The 24,463-nt window shown below is 40.2% G+C and overlaps 2 protein-coding genes across 3 annotated transcripts; both read left to right on the forward strand.

Moving 5' to 3' along the window:
- The first annotated feature begins 720 nt into the window (after window positions 1–720).
- LOC106573935 (zinc transporter ZIP3) lies at window positions 721–6,343 on the forward strand. Of its 2 annotated transcripts, none has more exons than XM_014149401.2 (3): window positions 721–817; window positions 3,600–3,931; window positions 4,328–6,343. In XM_014149401.2, the coding sequence occupies exons 2-3, from the start codon at window positions 3,722–3,724 to the stop codon at window positions 5,063–5,065; spliced, it is 948 nt and encodes a 315-aa protein (XP_014004876.1). In that variant the 5' UTR covers window positions 721–817; window positions 3,600–3,721; the 3' UTR covers window positions 5,066–6,343. The 2 variants fall into 2 exon arrangements, with proteins under 2 accessions (XP_014004876.1, XP_045553262.1); XM_045697306.1 differs by lacking the exon at window positions 721–817 and adding an exon at window positions 3,211–3,294.
- Window positions 6,344–6,626: 283 nt separating this feature from the next.
- Window positions 6,627–23,218, forward strand: LOC106573978 (excitatory amino acid transporter 5). The gene is made up of 11 exons (XM_014149459.2): window positions 6,627–8,705; window positions 10,488–10,567; window positions 11,105–11,320; window positions 15,941–15,983; window positions 16,145–16,352; window positions 17,870–17,969; window positions 18,923–19,156; window positions 20,333–20,527; window positions 21,525–21,659; window positions 21,932–22,034; window positions 22,305–23,218. Exons 1-11 carry the CDS (start codon window positions 8,394–8,396, stop codon window positions 22,467–22,469), a joined length of 1,791 nt encoding a protein of 596 aa, XP_014004934.1. The 5' UTR covers window positions 6,627–8,393; the 3' UTR covers window positions 22,470–23,218.
- Window positions 23,219–24,463: the final 1,245 nt, after the last annotated feature.

Consider the following 24,463-nt stretch of genomic DNA (forward strand, 5'->3'; position numbering starts at 1 on the left):
GAGACCACAAGGATGGTTCATCAGTCCAGTACCTTGGGACCTGATGCCTCTGCTTAGGTCTCAGCATTAAGGAACTAGCGTCGTGTCCAGGAGGTATAGGCTACTAGTACATCAAACTGCCTTACGTGACAGAAACAGGAGAGGCTTCTGCCTATATGGGCCACACAGACAAGGATTATTTGTCCAAGGCTTAGCTACGTAATGTAATTTACTTGAATTTACAAGACTGAAATCAAGCCTGAGTCTCTCACATAAGAGGAGCTTTGTCGGAGAAAGCCCTGTATCCATCTGTTTTCTAAAATATTGGAGGAACAAGAAGTCCTGCATCTTGTGGTTCTCTTCTGTTTTCCCTTTAACACATACCCTATTGCAAGTTTTCACGATGCGAGACATGAGAAGTTAAACAAATGACAAGTTAGAATAGCAGTTCATTTTTGTTAGCTTGATGGATAATCTAACATCGATTAACACACACGTCTGTCTACTTATTATAGCTATCTAACGTTAGTCAGAGTTAGCTAGTTTACTAACGACCTAGACTAATATCACTCCTTTGAACTCATCCTTCTGTCCAGACGCTTTATCATTTTTGTTTACAACAAATGTAGTCCTTGTCTTCTGTTTATAATGGTTGAGATTGTCTTCAAGAGTTTGTAGGCTAGTAAAATACTTCTACATCCGCGCAGACGGGACTATGACGTGTCGTTTACAAAATCAATATCCCTTCTAGCCAGTTGTCTTGAAAGCATCTCCACCAATCAGAAACGTTTTCGTCATGTGAACAGGAAGTGTTACGGGGGAAAAAAAGCTGTGAAAGGTCAGTGTAGAGGTATTTCATATTTCTCGTCAAAAAGCCCGATAGAAATTATTATGTACGTTTCAGCTGCTGGGAAAGCTTGCAACGTGACGCAAATTAATATTAAGGATAACTAGCATCCACTTAAAGCTTTGTTTTGTGAACTGGTCGCCCCGATAATTTGCCAACGTTATGTTGACATGCGTGCTAGTTTGGCTAGAATAGCTATAAGGGTCTTCTCATAAACTAGGGTACCAGTGAGGATTTCCTACACTGGACAACTTTGTTACAGCTGTTGCTAAATCATTTATAACCTGCTTATTATTTTCATGTCATTACATTAAGATATAAGGGGGAACATAGCTATATAACGTTATATTCAATCATATTCACGAGTTGATTTAAAAACGACGTTTAACCCATTATCATGTTTGGTGTCTTAAAACATTACTTTTCTGTCCTTGCATTTATGGCAGTGTAAATTGTACTTATATCAAATATTAAGCATGAATCAGTTAAATTAGACATTCAATTTGAACCCTGTAAGAATCCTGGATCTAGCTATTGGACTGTTTTTTTTTTTTTTTTTGTATAGCGATCTCTCAAATGTTTCATGTGATTGGAAAATCGAATGCTTCTAACCGAAAGTCACTTTACCTTGATACTTAACCTAAATCCTTACTGTCATTAACATGGTTCTTCAACAATTTTGCATAATACTTGTCAGATTTGCATTTGGGGTCAAGCTGTTTAATTACGCGGTAATAGTCTATCCTATTTTACACGTCATCATTTGATCCAGGAAGGAATTTTCTGAATGACAGTCAAGTGACGAACAGCTGTTGTGATGGTGCATACGATGCACCAGCAGACACAGCCTAAGTGCTTGAAATAATTAATTAATATTATTAATTATTATTAATTTTTCTGGATATAATGACAAATGACATAGCTTCTTCACTGCATGATCTGGTAATGAAATAACATGACAAATACATTTTGGTTTCCACGTTACAATTGCAATTTTAAACAATAGGCCTACAAGGAGTTTGAAGTAGCCTACTTGAACTTTAATTTGGAGCTCAGAAATGTTTACATTTTACATTTACATTTTAGTCATTTAGCAGACGCTCTTATCCAGAGCGACTTACAGTAGTGAATGCATACATTTCATAAATTTTTTATTGTACTGGCCCCCCGTGGGAATCGAACCCACAACCCTGACGTTGCACACACCATGCTGGCGTTGCAAACACCATGCTCTACCAACTGAGCCACAGGGAAGAAATTGAAGTACTAGTATAGGCGCAGTGGCAATTTTAGCATGTACATTTTGGTGGGGCAACCCCCCACACACACACACACACACACACACACACACACACACACACACACACAAAAGGGGGGTGCATGCCAGCAAAGCCACTACACAACACTAAACAATACATTGATTGCACTATAACAGTGGCAAGCAGGGCCTACATAAAGCTGTCCCAACAACAGAGATTTCTTTCCAGCACAATGGAGTGAATCCTTACCACCACTACACCTGGCTATCAGCGGAGCCTTGTCTGGCAGCAAAACAATTCATCCTGCCTTGTTTACTGCCTTTTTAAAAAACAGCTGATATGGCTGACCTTATCTCCCTGGCATATTACATAATTTATGCAGCAGCATATAAGACATTTTTGGACTCACCTTGTGCGCGGCAGTCCTTCAATTGCAAATGTTGTCATCAAAGAAAGAGAGATTTACAATTCTGAGTTGGATGACAAAGCGTATTTTCCCAGTCTGACTTCCCAGTTGCAATGCTTGCGGTTAGCCACTGTCACCGATTCCTTCCAAACAACTCATTGTTGAATTTGTGATGGCCAATGAGCACCGATACGTTTTATCTATTATTTGTCATTATTTCTCTTCATATGACAATGATTAAAAAGGATTTGCCAGTAGATTGTCTACTTGATTTATGATGACTGCAAGCTTAGATTTTGAAAGTAAGATGTTGACATGATCAGTCCAATCAAAGCTACTGTAGATATGTGATTTGACGTCATTTTATCTGTGGACAATGACCTTGAGCCTTCTTGGAAGGGCACTTCTAATCTAAGTCTATGGCTGGACCCAAAGGGCTCACATGTTTTATATCTACCCTTACTAAAGGCAGGTGATGTAGTGTCCCCATGGTTGACAGAACACTGAGCCAATCACGGTGCAATGCTCCTATTTTCTGCTGGCCTGCCCCAGCACAAACAGCACTGAGTTCGGCTGAAACACCTGCATTTTGGAGCTGCCTGTTTTGTATGTGGCTTTATTAACTTTTTTTTTTTACATTGATTGCAAACTGATATGTGACACGTATAAATTCAAAAAAAAAACATGCAGAACAGGCAAGCCCCCCCCATTTACTTTTTAGCAAAACATTTGGGTCTCCAAACAGGTGGGGATCTGGTTTTTGGTCGCTTAATCATGAAAACAGCGATGCTAAGATTCAAATGGTGAGATTAATTCTACCGCTATTCACAACCTTATTATGTGTGCCTGCAATATGGATTTTTGTCCATGTTGCCCAGCTCTAAGTTATGCTTTGCAACATTCAAGATTGCACATCTAGCTATCACAGCTGTTATCATGTTGAATCAAACCAGTCAACAAGGTGGCCATATTAGCTTAGTTAAATGATAGCTAGCTAGCTGTTCTAGTTTCTGACTGACTGTCATGACAAATAAAGCTATAAAAGTTTACCTAGTTTGTTTGCACATCTTTGACATTTTTCTTTTTTCATTTGTTGTTCATGTCACAGCTGGAATTGTCTCTGGGACCAGGATGACGAGACTCTCTGTGACCTGACAGAGAAAAGGAGCAGAAGAGGCTTTGAGGGTTATGTGCCACTCATATTACTGAGCAATACCATATCTGGACATCATGGAGCTTGTAGTGGCCAAGGTCCTTTGCCTTCTGGGAGTGTTTGCCCTCATGTTGGCTGGGATTCTTGTCCCAGTGCGCCTGATGATGCAGGTGGACTATGAAAAAGCCCAAAACTACAGGAAGGCTCTTGCACTCTGCAATTCTTTTGGAGGTGGTGTATTTCTGGCCACTTGCTTCAATGCTCTTTTGCCAGCAGTAAGAAACAAGGTAGGTAGCCATGTCTTATCAAAAGGGAACCATGGGGCTCTCCCAGAAGCTTGGCTGATGTGTAAAACCCATGAATTCAGACAAAGAAGTGTAATGAAGTTCGTACTCATAAAGATGTCGCGTAAAGCTTACTTCATTATTCAATGTTTTTTATTATTTTCACTGCATCAGGGATAGTGTACATAGACGCCTCAGCTTTACAGCTTTCTTCAGTGTGTGTAGGTCTTGAAAACATGGTATTTTGCAGAGTAAAATGTATTTTCAAATTATTTTTTCAATTATTATCTTTTTAATTATATTCCTACAATCTGTCGAAGCCGCAACCATTTTGCTGTTGTAGAATAGAAGCAGAATGTTTATATGCTGATGTTAATTTACTGAGTGTCTTTTCTTTAGCTGGACGAGGTCCTTAAGCTGGTGAATATAACCACAGACTACCCCCTGGCAGAGACCATGATGATGCTGGGCTTCTTCCTCACCGTCTTTGTGGAGCAGGCAGTGCTCACCTTCAAGAAGGAGAAGCCATCTTTCATCAACCTGGAGACCTTTAACGCAGGGGTCTCAGAGGCTGGGAGTGACTCTGAGTACGACACTCCATTCATTTCTCCCACCCGGGGCTCCCCTGTGGGCCACCACCATGGGCATCACCACGGACACCTCAGCCCCACTGAGCTGGCAAGAGCTGGGCCTCTGCGGCTGGCCAGCCTGGTTCTGGCTCTCTCTGCCCATTCTGTGTTCGAGGGGCTGGCCCTGGGCCTCCAGGAGGATGGGGCCAAGCTGGGAAGCCTCTTCCTGGGGGTGGGCATCCACGAGACCCTGGCCGCCGTGGCTCTGGGGGTGAGTGTGGCCAAAGCTGCTTTGCCCATGAGGGATGCCATCAAACTGGGTGTGACGGTCAGCCTCATGATACCCATTGGCATCGGACTGGGCATGGGCATCAATAGTGCCCAGAACCTGGCAGGCAGTATTGCCTCTGTGGTGCTCCAAGGCCTGGCTGCTGGTACTTTCCTCTTTGTCACCTTCTTTGAGATCCTGTCTCGGGAGCTGGAGGATAAACATGACAGACTGCTAAAGGTGCTCTTTCTCATACTGGGCTATGGGGTACTAGCAGGCCTAATGTTCATCAAGTGGTGATGGACAGAAGAGGCCTTTGCACTGAGATGTCTATGAGTATCTTACTGGCCACACTTTGCATTGTGTGCACACCTGCACTACCACAGTAAACTTTTTTTGTTTTGATAAAGGGTTACAGTAAATCAAGTTGAATAGTTTTTGTTTCTTTGCATTTACACTGGGACATGTTTGCTTACTAAGTAAGGCTACGTTACTGTTTTAGTTTCTGCCATAGGGAATACTCCCATGTTCCTGCCATTGGGTAGCAATAGTAAAGTGAGTCACTTTGACAGTATACTTTTGCATGTGTTGCCAGACACATGATTACATCTCATGTAGAGATATTAAGAAAAGTACGCATTTCAAGTAAAGACACGGTTGTCTTATTGGCATTTTGCAAGACAAGTGAAGTGATAACCTACTTATAACATAAAGTTGTATAACTACTGTATCCCTAATCAAATATAAGAACCAGTTCCCTGGAAACCTTTTGAGTAGCCTGTTGTATGGTCCTGATATCTATCGTCCGAGATTAAATCCATGGTTTGCTTTTCAAGTTTTTATTGTATTTTAAACATTATACATTTTAACAGGGAGTCACATTGAGAACCATGTATCTTTTTATAAATGATGGGGTACAGGTTTTATGGGTAGTAGAAGGTCTATTATATTTAATATTTTGTTTTAATGATCATAAAGTATGGGAAGACCACTGTGGTCTCTACTGTACACTGTTGTCACTTTTGTGCTGTTTGCAAATAATGGGATCCCTGTGACTGAAACCTTCAGACTTGGAGCTCTTGTTCGTATTATGTGTTAGGTGTCTTTACCACAGTTCGCTATGATAGATCATTTTATACAGCTTCTCAGAGGAATTCGAATTTAGCCATTTTCAACTAAACACTCCCATTTCAAATATTGCCCAGGAGTATCCTTGTTCGTTGAATTTTTAATTTTTAATTTTTATTTTTCTTCTCCTAATGTGAATGTGTAGAACTTGTTTTGCAGAAGCCACTTACTGGAGGAAGCCTACAGATAAAGGTACATTTATCAAGTTCAGAACTTACTGCACTCCCTAAAATCTACATAAGATCAATTCAATTGTTGTTGGTCACATACACATATTTAGCAGATGTTATTGCGGGTGTAGCAAAATGCTTCTGATTATATAAACATATAGTAGGCTAGGTCAGTTTGAATTTGTCCATGTCAATTTGTGCTTTTAGAGACTTTAAACAAAAGGAAACATTAATTGCTATTTTACTGCTGTATTCCAAAATAAATCGTACTGCTAAATTCTTCAGTGGCAACCAGATTTCCTTATAATGAGCAGTGGAAATGCACATAAGTTATGACTTGTATTGCAACATGATAATGGTTTAATAAACGACTTTATGTTAGATAAAATAGCAATCCTTCAAGGAAAACTGTTTGCGATGTTAGGACAATTAATTTATTTTCCTTTGTTGAAACTATACCATGTTTTGGCAGTAAAAGTTTCCAGAAATTTGAATTCGATTTAATTTAGCACTAAAGAAAAACCTTACACACTCCTTGGCCAGAAAAGTCTTTGACTTATCAGATGTTTTATAAACATCAGATGAACAGTTCTTCATTCCAGTTGGTGAACTGGCTACTGGCCAAAACCATTCTGTTCAATTTTGCATTTATATTTTTGTTCAGTGTATTTACATTCACACCTTCAATGACATGGCACTTTTCCAAGTAAGGAGATGTGAGGACTAGAATTGGCAGTACTACAGTAGTATCCTGTTAAATACATCTAGAGGGTCAGAGTAGACATGGTTTTGACACAAAGCCCTGTTCAGCATGTTAAAAGTTAAACTTCTTGCTAATTACTGAGTGGGTATTACTGAAGGATCTGAGTTTTCCCCTACCAAAATAATTCCTATCAAAGTAAATAAACCATGGGAACAGTCAACAGTGATTCAAATCTACTACTGTAATAAATATGTTTCACATTCTCAAACATGGAGGGATATAACAACCAAGGGTATAGGGGGAATTCAACCTAATTACATATTCACCTCACCATATTAATACCCAGAAAGACAGCCAATCATCAGTCACTGACTCTCCAGGACCATCCATGAGATGTTAGCTCCGGCCCTCATAACTCAATGCAAATGGATCAAGAGGAAATATTACTGCTGTCCTGTAATGGACAAAATTATACCAAAATGCTTAGGTTGTTATATGTTAATGGAATGTTATAATACGTTAATTATTATGTAGCAAAGAGTACGTCAATAGTAAATATAAATGTAAATCCACAGAAAAGACATTCAGTGGCACATTTAGAAGATCTTGAATTAATTGAAGACCTTTTGGCACACACATCTAGGTCAAAATGTGGCACAACCTCTTCCCAAGCCTCTCAAACTAGTTGCATTAACCATTGCTTAACTGTTGGCTCACCTTTCCACCTACACATCTTATATAGCCTGTGCAGGGTTAGGATTTGATTGGATTGCAGCCATCCCTTTGTTTTGTTATCTAGATCACAATGACGATCAAACTTTATAAGATTGACCTTAATGGGGATTAATCTACTGATTCTTTGATGTTCGAGATGGGATCAGTTTAATTGGGATTCATTTAATCTCAGTTCATAAATTCAATTTGAAACCACATTTTTAAAAAAGAATCAAGGATGCGAATGCAAACGTTTCTCAATGTATAATTTAATTGTGCAATGCTGGGGGAAGAAAATTAACCTACAGGCGGCCATATTGGTCAGTTAATACAGGACTAGTAAAGGCACAGTGCACTACTTTATTTAAAAAATATATATATATTTTTTTTATTCTGATTTTTCAGGGGGTGCTGCAGCATCCTCAGCACCCCTACTTCCCACAGCTATGCCCTTAGTAGCCTATAACTTGTCCAAGAAAGTTAAAGATCCTGCGAAAAGCAAGGTTGTAGCAGATTGCCTGTTACAGCTAGAAGAGGATGGACCTTACGTTCTTAGCTTTGTTCCTCTCTAGGTTTTTCTCTAGGTCTCCAGGGAGTTTTTCCTGGCCACTGTGCTTCTGCTTCCACTTCTGCTTGCTCTTTGAGTTCTATGCCAGATTACTGTAAAAACACTTTGTGACAACTGCTGATGTAAAAAGAGCTTTATAAATGTGATGATTGATTGAGATGACAAGACATCAACAATGAAGAAGTACAAAAGCATGGCAGCCGCCTAACAAGAAAGACTTGTTCAATTTTATTACACACTTGTAAGCCTCTTAGTCCCACTAATTCTCCCTGACTGGACTGTGGTCTGTGGCTGGCAGGTGTTTACTCTACACTGCAATGATGGCTTAATCCCCATGTAGGCTATATGGTTCCTCAGAATCGCCCCACTCCAGAAGAATTTGACGGTCTTCCCAGTGAAGGACTTGGAACTATGGAGGAGCTACTACTGCCCACTGAAGGCGAGGAGACGCGCTCCAACAATAGCTCGTATTCTCCAAGTGGAGAAACCATGTACCAACGTGTCAATAGATTTCTCCATGGGGCTTTTGTTGATGACTTGAAACAGTGGTTAAGGGACTACCTGAAGCGCAACGGCTTGCTGACGCTCTCGGTTTTTGCCGTGTTGACGGGCTGTGTCCTGGGGGCTGTGTTAAGAGGGAGCCATCTCTCTACCCAGGTAAGTTTCTCTATATCACAGTCAGATGCATGTGCAAATTCTGTTTGATTATTTAATGTGCCAGCCCTCCAGGTCCATAGGTCTCTTGGTTTGGAAGTCTCTTAGCAGTGTATACATACACTGAGTGTACAAAACATTAAGAACACATTCCTAATATTGAGTTGCCCTCCCCTCAGAACAGCCTGAATTTGTCGGGGTATGGACTCTACAAGGTGTCAAAAGCGTTCCACAGGGATGCTGGTGCATGTTGAACCCAATGCTTCCCACAGTTGTCAGGTTGACTGGATGTCCTTTGGGTGGTGGAACATTCTTGATAGACACAGTAAACTTGAGTATGAAAAACCCAGCAGCGTTGCAGTTCTTGACACAAACCGGTGTAGCTGGCACCTACTACCATACCCTGTTCAAAGGCACTTAAGTCTTGCCCATTCACCCTCTGAATGGCACACATACACAATCCATGTCTCAATTGTCTCAAGGCTTAAAAATGCTTCTTTAACCTGTCTCCTCCCCTTCATCTACACTGATTTTAAAATGGATTTAACAAGTGACATCAATAAGGGATCATAGCTTTCACCTGGATTCACCAGGTCAGTCTATGTCATGGAGAGAGTAGGTGTTCTTAATGTTTTGTACACTGCACACTTTTCTGTTTGGCCACCTCTCCCTCTTTTCGTGACGGTGTTCCACTTAAACGCCTACAGAGCTCCTGTTTGCATTGCCTTGATTCACTGGTGCGTTTTGTTGTTGGTTTGTGGAAAACCAAAGGATATCATCAGCAGCCAGACCTAATGAACCATTGAGAGAAGCTTCAAGTGCACAACACTATCAGCAAAGGATGGGACTGGAACCCTGTAAAGTGGTGTGCGTTACAGTTGTTATAGGAACAGAGAGCCAGTGCACATCATCTGCCCACATTATCACGCCCTTCCAGTTCATTTTTACGTGAAAGACAAAAGAAAACATGTTCAGAACAGGTCAATCCAAGCTCAGTCGTGTCAGGAGAGGAGAGGGGATTATTTGATCTCAGACTGAGAATTGGCTTGCCAAAGCAAACATGGCCTTAAGTGTGCTCGATAATCACAGGTGACGTGTGACCCAAGGCTGATGTTTAAAAGTGAGCAAAGGTTTAACTGGAGGGAATTACTGTGCGTGTTACAACTAAGAACTGTCACTTATCAGGGTTGTGGTCAATTCCATTCCAATTCTCTTCAATGTATACTTTCTGAATTTAAATGGAATTGACCCCAACCCTGTCACCCTGACCCCAACCCTGTCACCCAACCATAGTCATCTATGGCTCTGAGACCTACAGTATCAAAGCCATCCAAACATTTTAAATCACATTGATTTTAAATTTGATCAATGACTAATGTAAATGATAAAGATTCCATTCATATGAGCGTGATTGAATCAACCAAGATTATTCCACTTTTTTTTGTACTATTTTGAAAACCAAGAACAACCTTTTCACAAGGGGTGAATCTGAAAAGCAAAAGGCATTTGAGATTCACCCAAGTGTGTGCTGATGGGAACCTTTTCCTATAGGAAAGGAATATTTGAAACAAAAATATCTGTGGAAAGAGTTAAAGTCAGGAACACTGCTTGGGTTTCTTAAGTTTTGTAATATGTTTGAAGATGCTCTTTGGCTCTTTTTTCCAAAATCATCATCTTCCTCAAATTAAGTCACCAGCTGCCATTGCTTTGGAGGGGTTCATGTCTACTTATCATGTATAATAATTGTTTTTATGTAAGTTATGTTTCTTCTGATTTCCCCTCCAGGCTAAGATATATTTCTCATTCCCTGGAGAGCTTCTCATGAGAATGCTCAAAATGCTTATCCTCCCCCTCATCACATCCAGGTAAACATCTGTGATGTCAGCCTCTGTCCAGTAATATGCTTTTATATTTAATCAGCAACAGCGGAATACAAATATTTGATGTTCACTCAACACAAAAGATATTCAGCCTCAAAAGTTACTTTTAAAATGCTTTTGAGAAAATTGCATAACTGGACAAGGGATGTTGACCAATTTTGCTGCTGTTATCACACTACACCCAATGAAAGTAGCTTACCCCCTACAGAATGGTCATTTTTGGAAACCAAATGACAATAGATTCCATATTGTCTACATAACATGACCGGTTCCAGTTATTTCACACCTGTCTGATGGTATAAGAAGTAGTAGTACTTACAACAAACATTTGAAACGGGGTCCTTCTGCCACTTCATTAGAAATTAGAATTAGATATCGCTTAGGTCCACACTCCTGGTCATTCTCCGTGGCTTCATTTAACAGGCCAGTAGATTGGAACCATATTTGAGTACAAATTTAGGCACCACATTTTTTATTATATATTTGCATTATTTGATGCTCTCTCTCTTTTCCCTTTTACAGTTTAATGTCAGGCCTGTCATCCATGGAGCCCAAAGCCTGTTGTCGTGTGGGTGTTCTCACTGTGACCTACTACCTGTGGACCACCTTCATTGCGGTGGTGGTGGGTATCCTGCTGGTGATCATCATCAAGCCTGGGGTGGGCACTGAGATGGACAGCATCAGGCTAGGAGGAGGGCCCGTCATGACTTCTGCTGATGCCTTGCTAGATCTCATCAGGTGAGTGACCAATGAAGATAAACCTGAAGCTCGACAAGCAATATCTACAAACAATCAATACTGTCTAAGGCAGGGGTAAGCAACTAGATTCAGCCGTGGGTTGATTTTTGTCAGAGAGGATGGTCGGGGGACCAGAACATAATTAGAATAATTTGTACACTGCAAATTGACCACAACTAAGCCCAAAAATGGATTTTATTCTAAAATAACAATAATTTCATAGCTTGATTACATTGAGACACGATCACATACACTCCATGGCCAAAAACATGTGGACACCCCTTCAAATTAGTGGATTTGGCCATTCCAGCCACACCCGTTGCTGACAGGAGTATATTTCTGCCCTGCTAGAGATACCCCGGTCAACTGTAAGTGCTGTTATTGTGAAGGGGAAACATTTAGGAGCAACAGTGGCCCAGCTGCGAAGTGGTAGGTCACATAAGTTCACAGCGTATAGTGCGTAAAAATTGACTGTCCTCAGTTGCAATACTCACTACCGAGTTCCAAACTGCCTCTGGAAGCAACGTCAGCACAATAACTATTAGTCGGGAGCTTCATGAAATGGGTTTCCATGGCCGAGCAGCCGCACACAAGCCTAAGATCACCATGCACAATGCCAACGGTCGGCTAGAGCGGTGTAAAGCTCGCCGCCATTAGACTCTGGAGCAGTGGAAACACATTCTCCGGAGTGATGAATCATGCTTCACCATCTGGCAGTCCGACGGACTAATCTAGGTTTGGCGGATGCCAGGAGAACGCTACCTGCCCCAATGCATAGCGGCAACTATAAAGTTCGGTGGGGGAGGAATAATGGTCTGGGGCTGTTTTTCATGGTTCGGATTAGGCCTCTTAGTTCCAGTGAAGGGAAATCTTAATGCTACATTATACAATGATATTCTAGATGATTCTGTGCTTCTAACTTTGTGGCAACAGTCTGGGGAAGGCCCTTTCCTGTTTCAGCATGCAATGCCCCAGTGCAGAAAGCGAGGTCCATACAGAAATGGTTTGTCAAGATCGGTGTGGAAGAACTTGACTGGCCTGCACGGAGCCCTGACCTCAACCCCATCGAAAACCTTTGGGATGAATTGGAACGCTGAATGCGAGCCAGGCCTAATCACCCAACATCACTGCCCGACCTCTCTAATGCTCTTGTGGCTGAATGGAAGCAAGTCCCCGCAGCAATGTTCCACCATCTAGTGGTAAGCCTTCCCAGAAGAGTGGAGGCTGTTATATCAGCAAAGGGGTGGCCAACTCCATATTAATGCCCATGATTTAGGAATGAGAGGTTCGACAAGTAGGTGTCCACTCCACATACTTTTGTACATACTCATGTAGTGTGTGTCTCTTTCCTAAATGACTTGTACAAAAAAAAAGGGACTAGGGACAAGCAATATTACAAAACACCTATATTTTATGGACAACCAATATCTACAACATTATCTTCAGTCTACGGACAAACAATATGGTCATTTTCATGTTAAAGGAAACATTAGCACCAACATGTGAAGATCATAGGAGCATGTCAATTTGGGTGTCAAACGAAAGCTAAGATTATATATATTTTATTTTTATTAAGGCATATCAAGATTTTCAACCATTTACCATCCTAAAAATGTGGAATAAGCAAAGGCTTTGATGGTAAAAAGGGTCTTAGAAAACATCCTACCAGAAAAAGTCTTAAAGTATTAGAAATACATCAAAAGACCCCTCAGTCCTGTGGCATGTCTCACAGAAACTAGCATTCTCAAGCAAACTAGTATCTGTAGTTTCACAACAGCCTATATATCCAGTCTAACAACAACCTATTACCAGAATCTCACATCAAACTCCTATCTAATATCAGTCCCAATCACAGTGGGGTTTGTATGTTTTTAAATGACAAAAGAATAAGGAGCTGCATATTGGCTTTTACTGTAATACAAGACATGCTAACGTTTCAAGCCTATGTCTTAAAGTAATCTCTAATGTTTGGGTGTTAATCAATATGTTTTTCTCCCCTCAAATAAAGAGCATAAATAGACATTCCAGTCCAAATAACTACTTCTGGCAATAATTAAATCGATAAAACATACAAATAAATAAATATGTGAATTGTTACATACTACTGCACTGTTGGAGCTAGGAACACAAGCGTTTCGCTACACCCGCAATAGCATCTGCTAAATATGTGTATGTGACCAATTTGATTTGATGAAGACATGTCCTCTAGCAAATTTTGCAACTTGAGACTTGACTTGGCAAAAAGAAAAAACACTTGTCACTCGACTTCGACTTGAATTTTGTCATCTCGCGCACTATATTATCCTATATGTCCTTTATAACGGAGCGCTGCAGGTTATATGCTTTCTGTTCTGTGTCTTGAACAATCAGAGTCACGTAAATCACCGGTTGCGCAGGCCAGACACAAACTATGTAATCTAGCGCGCACAGCCCCATTGTCCTCCGGTATTTATTTACTAGCAAACGTGATAACACACCACTCCCAACATACACAAGCAATAACTCTAAACAAAAATGTTGCAGTACCCTACACCTAAACTCTATGGGAAGAAAACGAAACGATTTTTCAGTCTGATCAAGTAGGCTACTGATAACAACCGCAGCTGCATAGCCAATGCGCACTGTCCCGTCTTACCCTCTGGCCAGGGTAGACGAAGTGGTAATGTTATGTGGCTTATTTATATCCCCTTTATTTGTGTTAGGAGAAAATGTATATGTTATTAAATACATTTGGTTTAGGCTATATTCAAATTTGGGCTGGCTGGCTAGGCTACCTTGACCTTTTCAGTCCAAAATGATGAACTTAAATTAATCAAACAACGCAATACTGATTATGTAAATAGACGTTGAGAGTAACTTTTTAACTGCAGTTGCATAGGCCTTTACGATGCAAACCTGCATAAAGCAAGCTCAGCCCTGTGAGTTATATTGTCCAATTGCAGCGGTTGTGTCTGTGTAAAGGGAAGGAATAAAATAAAATGTTATATAAGTAAATGTTAAATAAAAAGGTTGCTGCAGTTTGACAGGGTTTTCATCCTCCCTAGGGCCAGGAGTTTTTCCAGAATTGATTTAAAACCATGTGACCTGTTTAGAAAATACTGTATCTGTATACCTAGGTGAGTAGGTGGCAGGTAGCCTAGTGGTTAAGAGCGTTGGGCCAGTAACCGGAAGGTCAATGGTTCACATCCCTGAGCAGACTAGGTGAAAATCTGTCAGTGTGCCCTTGAGCAAGGCACTTAACCCTACTTGCTCCTTTATTTCGCTGTAAATGTTCATCTGGCCCAATCCCATATAAATACCTTTTTACAACTACTAATTAATCACTGTCAGACCCTATGGGGTTTTGATTTATACCTGGTTAGGTTACCAGATTAAGAAAAGCTTGTTGCATTCAGGAAAAATTGTTGCATTCAGTTTCAAAGACTGTGGTAGTAGGGGGAAAAGGGATGCAGTTTGTAAAACATGTGGGTCCAAAATCACTGATGTATTGCCACTGCATTGAAATTGGCATAAAACACAGTGATTTGAGGACTCTAAACCCCAAATTAGTGACTTGACCTGAGCTGTGGAACTTGGAATTTTACTTGAGACTTGCCCATTATTACTTGGGAATTGACTCGAGACTCGAAGATTAAGATTTGAGACTTGCTTAAGACTTCCAAATTGTGACTTGGTCCAGTCTCTGGTACTAGATATAGGCCTAATATGCATGCTACTACCTATTGTTGTCTATGCTTGCGTAGTCCTGTGCAGTAGCAATGACTGTCTCACAATCCAGTTAAATCACAGGGGTGATTAGGGTATTTTTAGTAATCCATAAGGGATGATTTACAGATTAACTCAATCATGAACGGTGGGGATACAATGATCTCGGTGGAGGATCTCTTCGCCGGCACACGTCAGGAGGGATTCTGGCTCATGTCTGTCTGATCGTACCTCCCTCTTTTAAGGCCCCTCATGGGAGTGGTCTGCCCACTTTATCCAATTATTAAATTAAGGAAAGACCAGAAGAGAGGAGAGCCCAAATTAAACTGATAACATTTATTTATATTTTCATTTAACTAGGCCAAGTCAGTTAAGAACAAATTCTTATTTACAGTGACGGCCTACAACATACTGTAGGGGGCCTATAACATACTGTAGGGGGCCTATAACATACTGTAGGGGGCCTATAACATACTGTAGGGGGCAAATGGCCTCTACTGTGTTCACAACTGAGACACTTCACAAGTTCTTACTTTCTTTTCAAATACATCAAATTACTTGTTTGGCCCATGCAAACACTTTAAACACATCAAATATTTTATGCAGACATATCTCAAAATGTGTATTCATCACTGAATATATACATTCTGTAGAATACACCACATCAATTCTCAGAGTGCAGGGGACCACTTTCCTTTGTGTGGCTCACAACTTCCTGTAACAATTCAAAAGGATGCTGTTTGTGATAATCATACTCATCAAGTTGGAATAATTATAACCTATTATGACTCTCTCTTGTGCTGTATTCATTACACCTTACTGACACTGATCATTAATGAATGACCATGTGTTTCACCCTTAATGCATACACCAACATAACAACATGCTAAATTATAACATATTCTCTTTTTACAGGAATATGGTTCCTTCCAATCTTATTGAGGCAACATTTCAGCAGGTGAGTAACACTAGACCAATGCGAATGTACAGGTATGACACGTTTACCATTGTTCCTAATAAGTCAGATGTTCCATTGGTTGTGATTAACAAATCCCTACAGCTGATGGGTATTGTAGTTTATATTGCCTTACTCATCTGCAATGTTCTTATTGATTCCAGTACAAAACAGATCTGGTTCCTATCCTGAAAGTCTCCAGGGTCACAGTGCAGCCCAACCTTGTGTACGCCATACCTGACGAAAGTGACCTCAGGGGTCGGACGGTGTTACTGGAGCTCACTCCACCCCCTGAGATCCACTACAAGACCAGCCCTGGCAACAGCCAACAGATGAATGTGCTGGGGATCGTCATCTTCTCTGCCACTATGGGTAAGACCAGCAGTGGTGTAAAGTACTTAAGTAAAAATACTTTCAAATACTACTTTACTATTTATATTTTTGACAACTTTTACTTTTACTTCACCACATTCCTAAAGAAAAGGATGTACCTTTTACTCCATACATTTTCCCTGACACTCAAAAGGTCCAATTCACTCACTTATCAAGAGAACATTCCTGGTCATCCCTACTGCCTCTGATCTGGAGGACTCACTAAACAGAGAACATCCCTGGTCATCCCTACTGCCTCTGATCTGGCGGACTCACTAAACACATGATTTGTTTGTAAATGATGTCTAAGTGTTGCAGTGTGCCCCTGGCTATCCGTAAATGGTTTGCTTAATATAAGGAATTTGAAGGGATTTACCGTGCCTTCAGAAAGTATTAATTCCCCTTGATTTATTCCACTTTGTTTTGTTACAGAGTTCAAAATGGATGAAATAGCTTTTTTTCTCTCACCCATCTACACCCATCTACACCCATCTACACCCAATACCCCATAATGACAAAGTGAAAACATGTTATTAGAAATTTTTGCAAATGTATTGAAAGTTAAATACAGAAATATCTTATTTACATCAGTATTCACACCCTTGAGTCAATGCATGTTAGAATCACCTTTGACAGTGATTACAGCTGTGTGTCTTTCTGGGTAGGTCTCTAAGAGCTTTGCACACCTGAATTGTATCATATTTGCCCATTATTCTTTTAAAATATTCTGCAAGCTCTGTCAAGTTGGTTGTTAATCATTGCTAGTCTAGCCATAGATTTTCAAGACAATTTAAGTCAAAACTGGAACTAGGCCACTCAGGAACATTCAATGTAATCTTGGTAACCAACTCCAGTGTATATGTGGCCTTGTGTTTTAGGTTATTGTCCTGCTGAAAAGTGAATTTGTCTCTCAGTGTATGTTAGAATGCAGACTGAACCAGGTTTTCCTCTAGGATTTTGCCTGTGCTTAGCTCTATTTCATTTATTTTTATCCTAAAAAACTCTCTAGTCCTTACTCATGACAAGAATAACCATAACATGAAGCAGCCACCAACATGCTTGAAAATATGAGGAGTGTTACATAGTGATGTGTTGGATATGCCCCAAACATAACACTTAGTATTCTAGACATAAAGAACATTTCTTTGCCACATTTTTTGCAGTTAAGTATATTTTAGCAATTACATTTACTTTTGATATTTAAGTATATCAAAACCAAAAACTTTTAGACTTTTACTCAAGTAGTATTTTACTGGGTGACTTTCACTTTTACTTGAGTCATTTTCTATTAAAATATGTTTACTTTCACTCAAGTATGACAATTGGGTCCTTTTTCCACCACTGACTGTATTCTGAACGCCAGTCTTTTCTGTTTCTTTCTTTTTTCCCCCATCTGTCTGTTTACATTATACATCTGCAGCTGTCTATCCCTCTAGTATCAATATTATATGTATCCATCTCTCTAGACTGAGTAGGTAGAGCGAGATATATATCTTTTTTTCATATTGTTCCATCAGGGCTGTTGCTGGGGAAAATGGGCGAGAGAGGAGCACCACTAGTCAACGTGTGTCAGTGCGTCAACGAATGTGTCATGAAAATCACCAACACTGCTGTTTGGTAAGCGGGGTACCAGCTTTATAAGTACCAGCATCTGTGTCCATTACCATATTTATCATTCGTTCAAATGATAAAGGTTCTAATTTACTGGCTCAGTGGGTTAGAGGATGGTACCGGCAACACCAGGTTTGTGGGTGTGATTCCCACACTGTATACTGAATGTGTGTCACTATAAACTGTCACTTTGGATACAAGCATCTGCTAAATTACCTAAGAAATATCATAAGTCTGTTGCATTTGATGGCAACCTAGCCTTTTGGCTTTCTGCTATGAGCAGCATGACCCATGACCATTCAAACTAGTGGGACCTAAAGAAAGAGTCTGCTACCCAGATGTGTGTTCAGTGTGACTTTCTGAGGCTTCGACCTGTACACGGGCATGTGGTGAGAACTTGGTCATCGTCTTGTGGTCAAGCTGTGGTGGAGACGTTAGGCAATCATCTTGCCTCGCTCCACCCAGCAGTGAACTGCACATGCCGAGGATTAGTCGACCAGGAGTAGCACACTCTGTGCTCAGGGTCAACAGTGACTAATCCCAGGGACCTTTGGCACCACCCATGCAGCTCAGGTTTACCTCAAACAGCCCGGCCATATTGTTCAAACGGCCTTACCATAGAAGTTCAATTGCTAATAGGATTGACCTCAAAGCCTTGAATGACTCTTGACTCTGACATGGTTTTAGAGGCGGGGATCAACTCGGGTGACACAACAGGGCAATTTTTTTTCTTATCATTTTTTATGAATAAAGTACTTGTCTAGTTTTCACAATACATAACATAATAGAAAATTACAATTTATTTAGTTTTATTCTGTTCCACTGTGTGGAAACTGCTCATTAGGAAAAACACATTGACATTTGACCTAGTATAGACAGTCTTTGCGGTGTGTATTTAACAAAAGTGAGACACAGTTTTATATATACAGTAGGTCATTCGTTCTTCCTTTTTCTTTCAGGTATTTTCCATTTGGGATCATATTCCTTGTGGCTGGAAAAATCCTAGACATGCAGGACCCATCTAATCTTGGGAAGAAGCTGGGCTGGTACACCATCACTGTTCTGACCGGGCTGTTTGTTCACGGCCTCATCCTCCTCCCCTTCTTCTACCTTGTCCTGACTCAGAAAAACCCCTTCACTTACATCAGAGGCCTGCTACAAGCCTTGGTCATAGCATTGGCCACCTCCTCAAGGTAAGCAGTTGTCTCTCTGTGCCCATTTTTCTCATCGAACAATGATGTTCATTGTCCTGAAGGTCTGCCGTATGCAACCAGGGTTGGGGTCATTTCCTTTCTTAATTCAGTTAGTTCAGCAAGAAATGAATTGGCATTCAACTCATGTTGAATTGGAAATTGAGCTTTGCTTTTTATGAGGAATTGAATTTCAGCTCACCCCCTGAATAGAAAAGGAACTGCCCCCCATTCAACGAAGTTCCATAACACCTGATTCATCAGGTGTGTTAAGGCATCAGCATGCTTCAGGTTCGGCTGGCGCCTAGCCGAACCAAACCTGTGTGCTCGCATATTCCCTTAAAAGACCTTCACTTGAAAAATAAGAAAAAAGCGACAATAGTACTGTTTGTCCATTTTGAGATGCCGTAGCCAGTATGCATTTCCTCAAAATAGTCAGAATGAATCTAAGATAACTCAAGAAATCTGTCATTTATTTTGGCGTTTTTGCAGAGATCTTAGTCGCGTCGTTTCACATCTAACTATACTGCTTGGTGCAGTATTTTTCAATTAAAAAAATGTGCAGGAAAACAAGTCGTCTCTGGTTGAATGACAGCTAAGACTTTATTGAAGAATCCTTACTGTTGACCAATCACAGACGAAGGGGCGTAGACTTTGGCTCTAAACTTCGGTTTCCCCCCAGCAAAAATGTAATGTGCCCGAACAGCCGAAAAAACGCTCACTGAAGTCTAGTGTTGGGCAGGGACAAATGCTTGCAAACACTGTGGCCCTCCAGGACCAGATGTGAATAAAACTGTCAGAGGATTGAGTTGAATGCATGAAAAGGTTCCTTATAAACATTGTAATGGCGCGTTTGATTGATCAGCTTCAAACACTACAAAACCCTTACCGTAGTCAAATTCATCTGTATCATGTTGCAATTGATCCCCAGTATGGTGAGTTTCAAGGGGAACAGTCAAGGACAGAAATGTATTAAGATAAAAATAACTTAAATGTCAAAAAGTATGTTTAAAAATTCACTTTAAATAGCTTTAAAGCTAAGTGTTGCAATTGTTGTAAGTAAGGAGTGTAAACAGAAGGATGCGAAAAGGAGGAAAACTGACAATATTCTATCCAGAGGATATCAGTTCATAATGGTAGAAGCCCCTTAGTCAACGATCTCTCTCTCTCTCTCTCAAGTTCTGCCACTCTACCCATCACTATGAAGTGCTTGCTGGAGAACTGCAATGTGGATCGGCAGATAGCACGCTTTGTGCTGCCTGTGGGGGCCACCATCAACATGGACGGAACGGCTCTTTATGAGGCCGTGGCGGCCATCTTTATCGCCCAGGTCAACAATTATGAGCTGGACTTTGGCCAGCTGGTCACCATTAGGTATGTACAGTGATGGAGAAAGTACCCAATTGTCGTACTTAAGTAAAGATACCTTAATAGAAAATGACTGAAGTAAAAGTGAGTCACCCAGTAAAATACTACTTGAGTAAAAGTCTAAATGTATTTGGTTTTAAATATACTTAAGTATCAAAAGTAAATGTAATTGCTAAAATGTACTTAAGTATCAAAAGTGAAAGTATAAATAATTTAAAGTTCCTTATATTAAGAAAGCCAGATGGCACCATCTTCTTGTTTTGTTTAATTTACAGATAGCTTGGGGCACACTCCAACACTCAGACATCAGTTACAAACGAAGCATTTGTGTTTAGTGAATCTGCCAGATCAGGTAGTAGGGATGACCAGGGATGTTCCTTGATAAGTGTGTGAACTGGACCATTTTCATGTCCTGCTAAGCATTCAAAATGTAATGAGTACTTTTGGGTGTAAAAATAAACTGTATGGAGTAAAAAGTACATTATTTTCTTTAGGAACGTAGTGAAGTAAAAGTAAGTTGTTAAAAATATAAATAGTAAAGTACAGATACCAAAAACACTACTTAAGTAGGACTTGAAAGTATTTTTACTGAACTACTTTACACCACTGGGTATGTATTGGGTTTCAAATCATAAAGCTACCATTGCATCTGCAGGGTGAAACTTTGAGTCCAAACTCAAAAGCGGTAAGCACCCGGTGTAGTCTGCCATGACAGCCTTGGTCCTGGGTGCTGAGATTATAACCAGTGTGACAAAAAGTAACATTCCTCCTGATATTACTTTTGTTTCACACAACATTAGTACATGTGAATGTGCATTATCGCTGTACTGAGTAAATATCATTATTTTCATCATGAGATTCAATCACTGTGTTTGATTTAATAAAAAATCCTTACAAGCAATAAGGCTGTCAAAAGGTATTGCTCATATCAGTGTTACCATGGCAGAATAATATAGTATTGCACCTTCTTAGCTTTGTAATTGATTGTTTTGGTCTCTAACAGTATAACAGCTACAGCTGCCAGCATAGGTGCTGCTGGGATTCCCCAGGCCGGCCTCGTTACCATGGTCATTGTCCTGACATCAGTGGGTCTGCCGCCTGATGACATCACCCTCATTGTGGCCATCGACTGGGTGCTGTAAGTTCACTATGACATAAATTAGTAATGTTCAATATCTACAGTAGGCCTACAACATATTAGAACATATGCTACACATGTAGTTAATAGTGACTGAAACAGCTGACAATGGTTTAGAATGGGTGTCAAGGGAAACCTTAAATTATTTACTAACTTCATGGCATAGGAGAGACTGGTTGTTATGAGGAAGTATTTTGGTGTATTCAGAGACAATGTTTGTGTTTGGAGTGGGAGGCTGATTTCTGGAGCTTTTGTATTCCCTGTCTTTTCAGGGACCGATTCCGAACCATGATCAACGTGCTTGGAGACGCCCTGGCAGCAGGAATCATCGGCCACTTATGTCGGAAAGACTTTCCTCGCGGTGGTACTGGCAAGGTAGGCAGCTGTCACTGTCTAGCTGCAACCATATAATATCATCTACCTATAGTCCTGAGTTTCTGTAAAACTGTTTTAATGTGAGGTATGAGACCCTGCACAAAATAATTACTGAGGTCTTAGATTAATTTAATGTGTGTGCTGGCCAGGGTTACAAAAAAAACAATATGAAAGCAATATGTCATGTGAATATAGACCTCTGAACGTCTGCACAGTTTCTGTCACTTATCACAGAGATACTGATCACTGTGTGTGTTTGTTCCTTCCCAGTCCCAGCCTTCATACGGCACACAGAACAAACACAACTTGCACAACATGCAGAATGGCATGCCACTGACTGAGTTACCTTTGCACAAGCAAGACTGCTGTTATGAGGTGATGGAAGACACAGTCAACGAGAGCCCCACTATATACTACAATATCTGTCAAGTTTAACTCCTGGGAACACGCTAACCTCAAATGCTGGACATTTTTGGAGCACTTTTCCCCCACCTCTGCCATGAAACAGTATTGAACTGCTGTCACCTACCCCTTTTTTTGTGACTTAACTTTTTGTGACTGAACATTTTGTTCTGCTTTGATGGTGACATTGCAAAGGACAAATCAGTGTTTTCCACAATTTCTTTTTTAAATATATTTTTTAACAGTGATGAGTTAGGAATTGCCCCATTGTACCACTACCATCGTATGTGGTATTGACTATGGCTATTAACTCGGCTCGTCCAACATCAAGTGGATTCCCTGGATGTTTTTATTGTATTTATTATTGTTCTCTACTGAACTGTTCCTCATTATGATCCATGTGTTAATAACTACATCCATTTTGAACAACTTTATTGGGAGTTGTAGACTATGTGCGTTATTGATTTGTTTGACAAGCATAGGAAGTACTGTATGGTCATATTGTACATTCTGGGTCAATTGCAATGAACTCATATTTAACTCAACTAAATCTTCCTTTTAATGTACCTAACATTTAGTGGCAGTTTCAACCATCTCTAAATGCAATAAAGTACAGGGATAAATGCTGTAAAATTCAAAACACCTCTGATTGTCTTTGTGTATGAGCCCACTTTATTCATATTTATAAACTTTCAAAAAACAAAATGTAGTGTTGCCTTAAATAAAATATTTTATTTATCATCTACACAGACACCAACCATTTTGTCTGCCAACACATAAGCAAACTAACATACCATTCCTCCCTTAATCCTAGTAACATATTACTTTAAGAATAACATTGTTTCTTCAGATTAATTTATTGTACTTATTTTGATAAATATATTTTTGTTGTTGATTTCAAGTGATTTCTGGTCTATTTATATTTTGTTATAAAATGCAACATCAACATGGACTTGAGTTCCTTCCCACTGGGCACAAACTGAATGAATCAACATTGTTTCAACGTCATTTGTCAACATATTTAGACATGGAATCTACATGTAAAATACATTTCATTTTAAAAAAGTCAACGTAAACTGTTTTGAGGGTGAAATTTCAACTACAAGATTATGTCATCATGGGAACCAATTTTCAACATAGACAAACCTTGTATAGTATTTGTACCTTTGAACAATGTCAGATCGTCATCGTTATATCCACTATCAGAGAAAAAAACAATAGGCTGGGCAGCACCTCCTACTGGAGCTATCTACTTGGTCTCCCATCCAGGGTTTTAATTAAAACCAGCCCTGCTTAGCATTGATATTTGTTACTGACTACTACCAATGTGCTATCTTGAGAATTATTTTTGAGAGACCTCTTTATATCTGGTTCTATCGAAGTCATACCGAAGGATTAATTTAGCAGAGCAAATTAAATGTAACCATACTTTTTAGTCATATATAATCAATGATACTATACTGAACAAAAACATAAACGCAAAATGTAAAGTATAGGTTCCATGTTTCATGAGCTGAAATAAAATATCCCAGAAATTGTCTATATGCACAAAAGTTTATTTCTCTCAAATTGGGTGCACAAATGTGTTTAAATTCCTGGTTGCGCACACATTTGCTTTCATTGAATGTTAATTTCTCTACCATATGTAGTTTTAGAGAATTTGGCAGTATGTCCAATCGGCTTCACAACAGCAGACCACATGTAACCACACCATCCCAGGACCCCCACATCCGGCTTCTTCACCTGCAGGATCGCCTGAGACCAGTCACCCGGACAGCTGATGAAACTGTGGGTTTGCACAACCAAAGAACTTCTGCACAAACTGTCAGAAACCGTCTCAGGGAAGCACATCTGCGTGCTCGTCGTCCTCACTAGGGTCTTGACCTGACTGCAATTCGAGGTCATAACTGACCCGTGGGCAAATGCTCACCTTCGATGGCCACTGGCACGCTGGAGAAGTGTGCTCTTTATGGATGAGTCCCGGTTTCAATTGGACCAGGCAGATGGCAGACAGCATGTATGGCGCC

The sequence above is a fragment of the Salmo salar genome, chromosome ssa16, assembly GCF_905237065.1.
Source record: "Salmo salar chromosome ssa16, Ssal_v3.1, whole genome shotgun sequence".
NCBI lineage: Eukaryota > Metazoa > Chordata > Actinopteri > Salmoniformes > Salmonidae > Salmo > Salmo salar.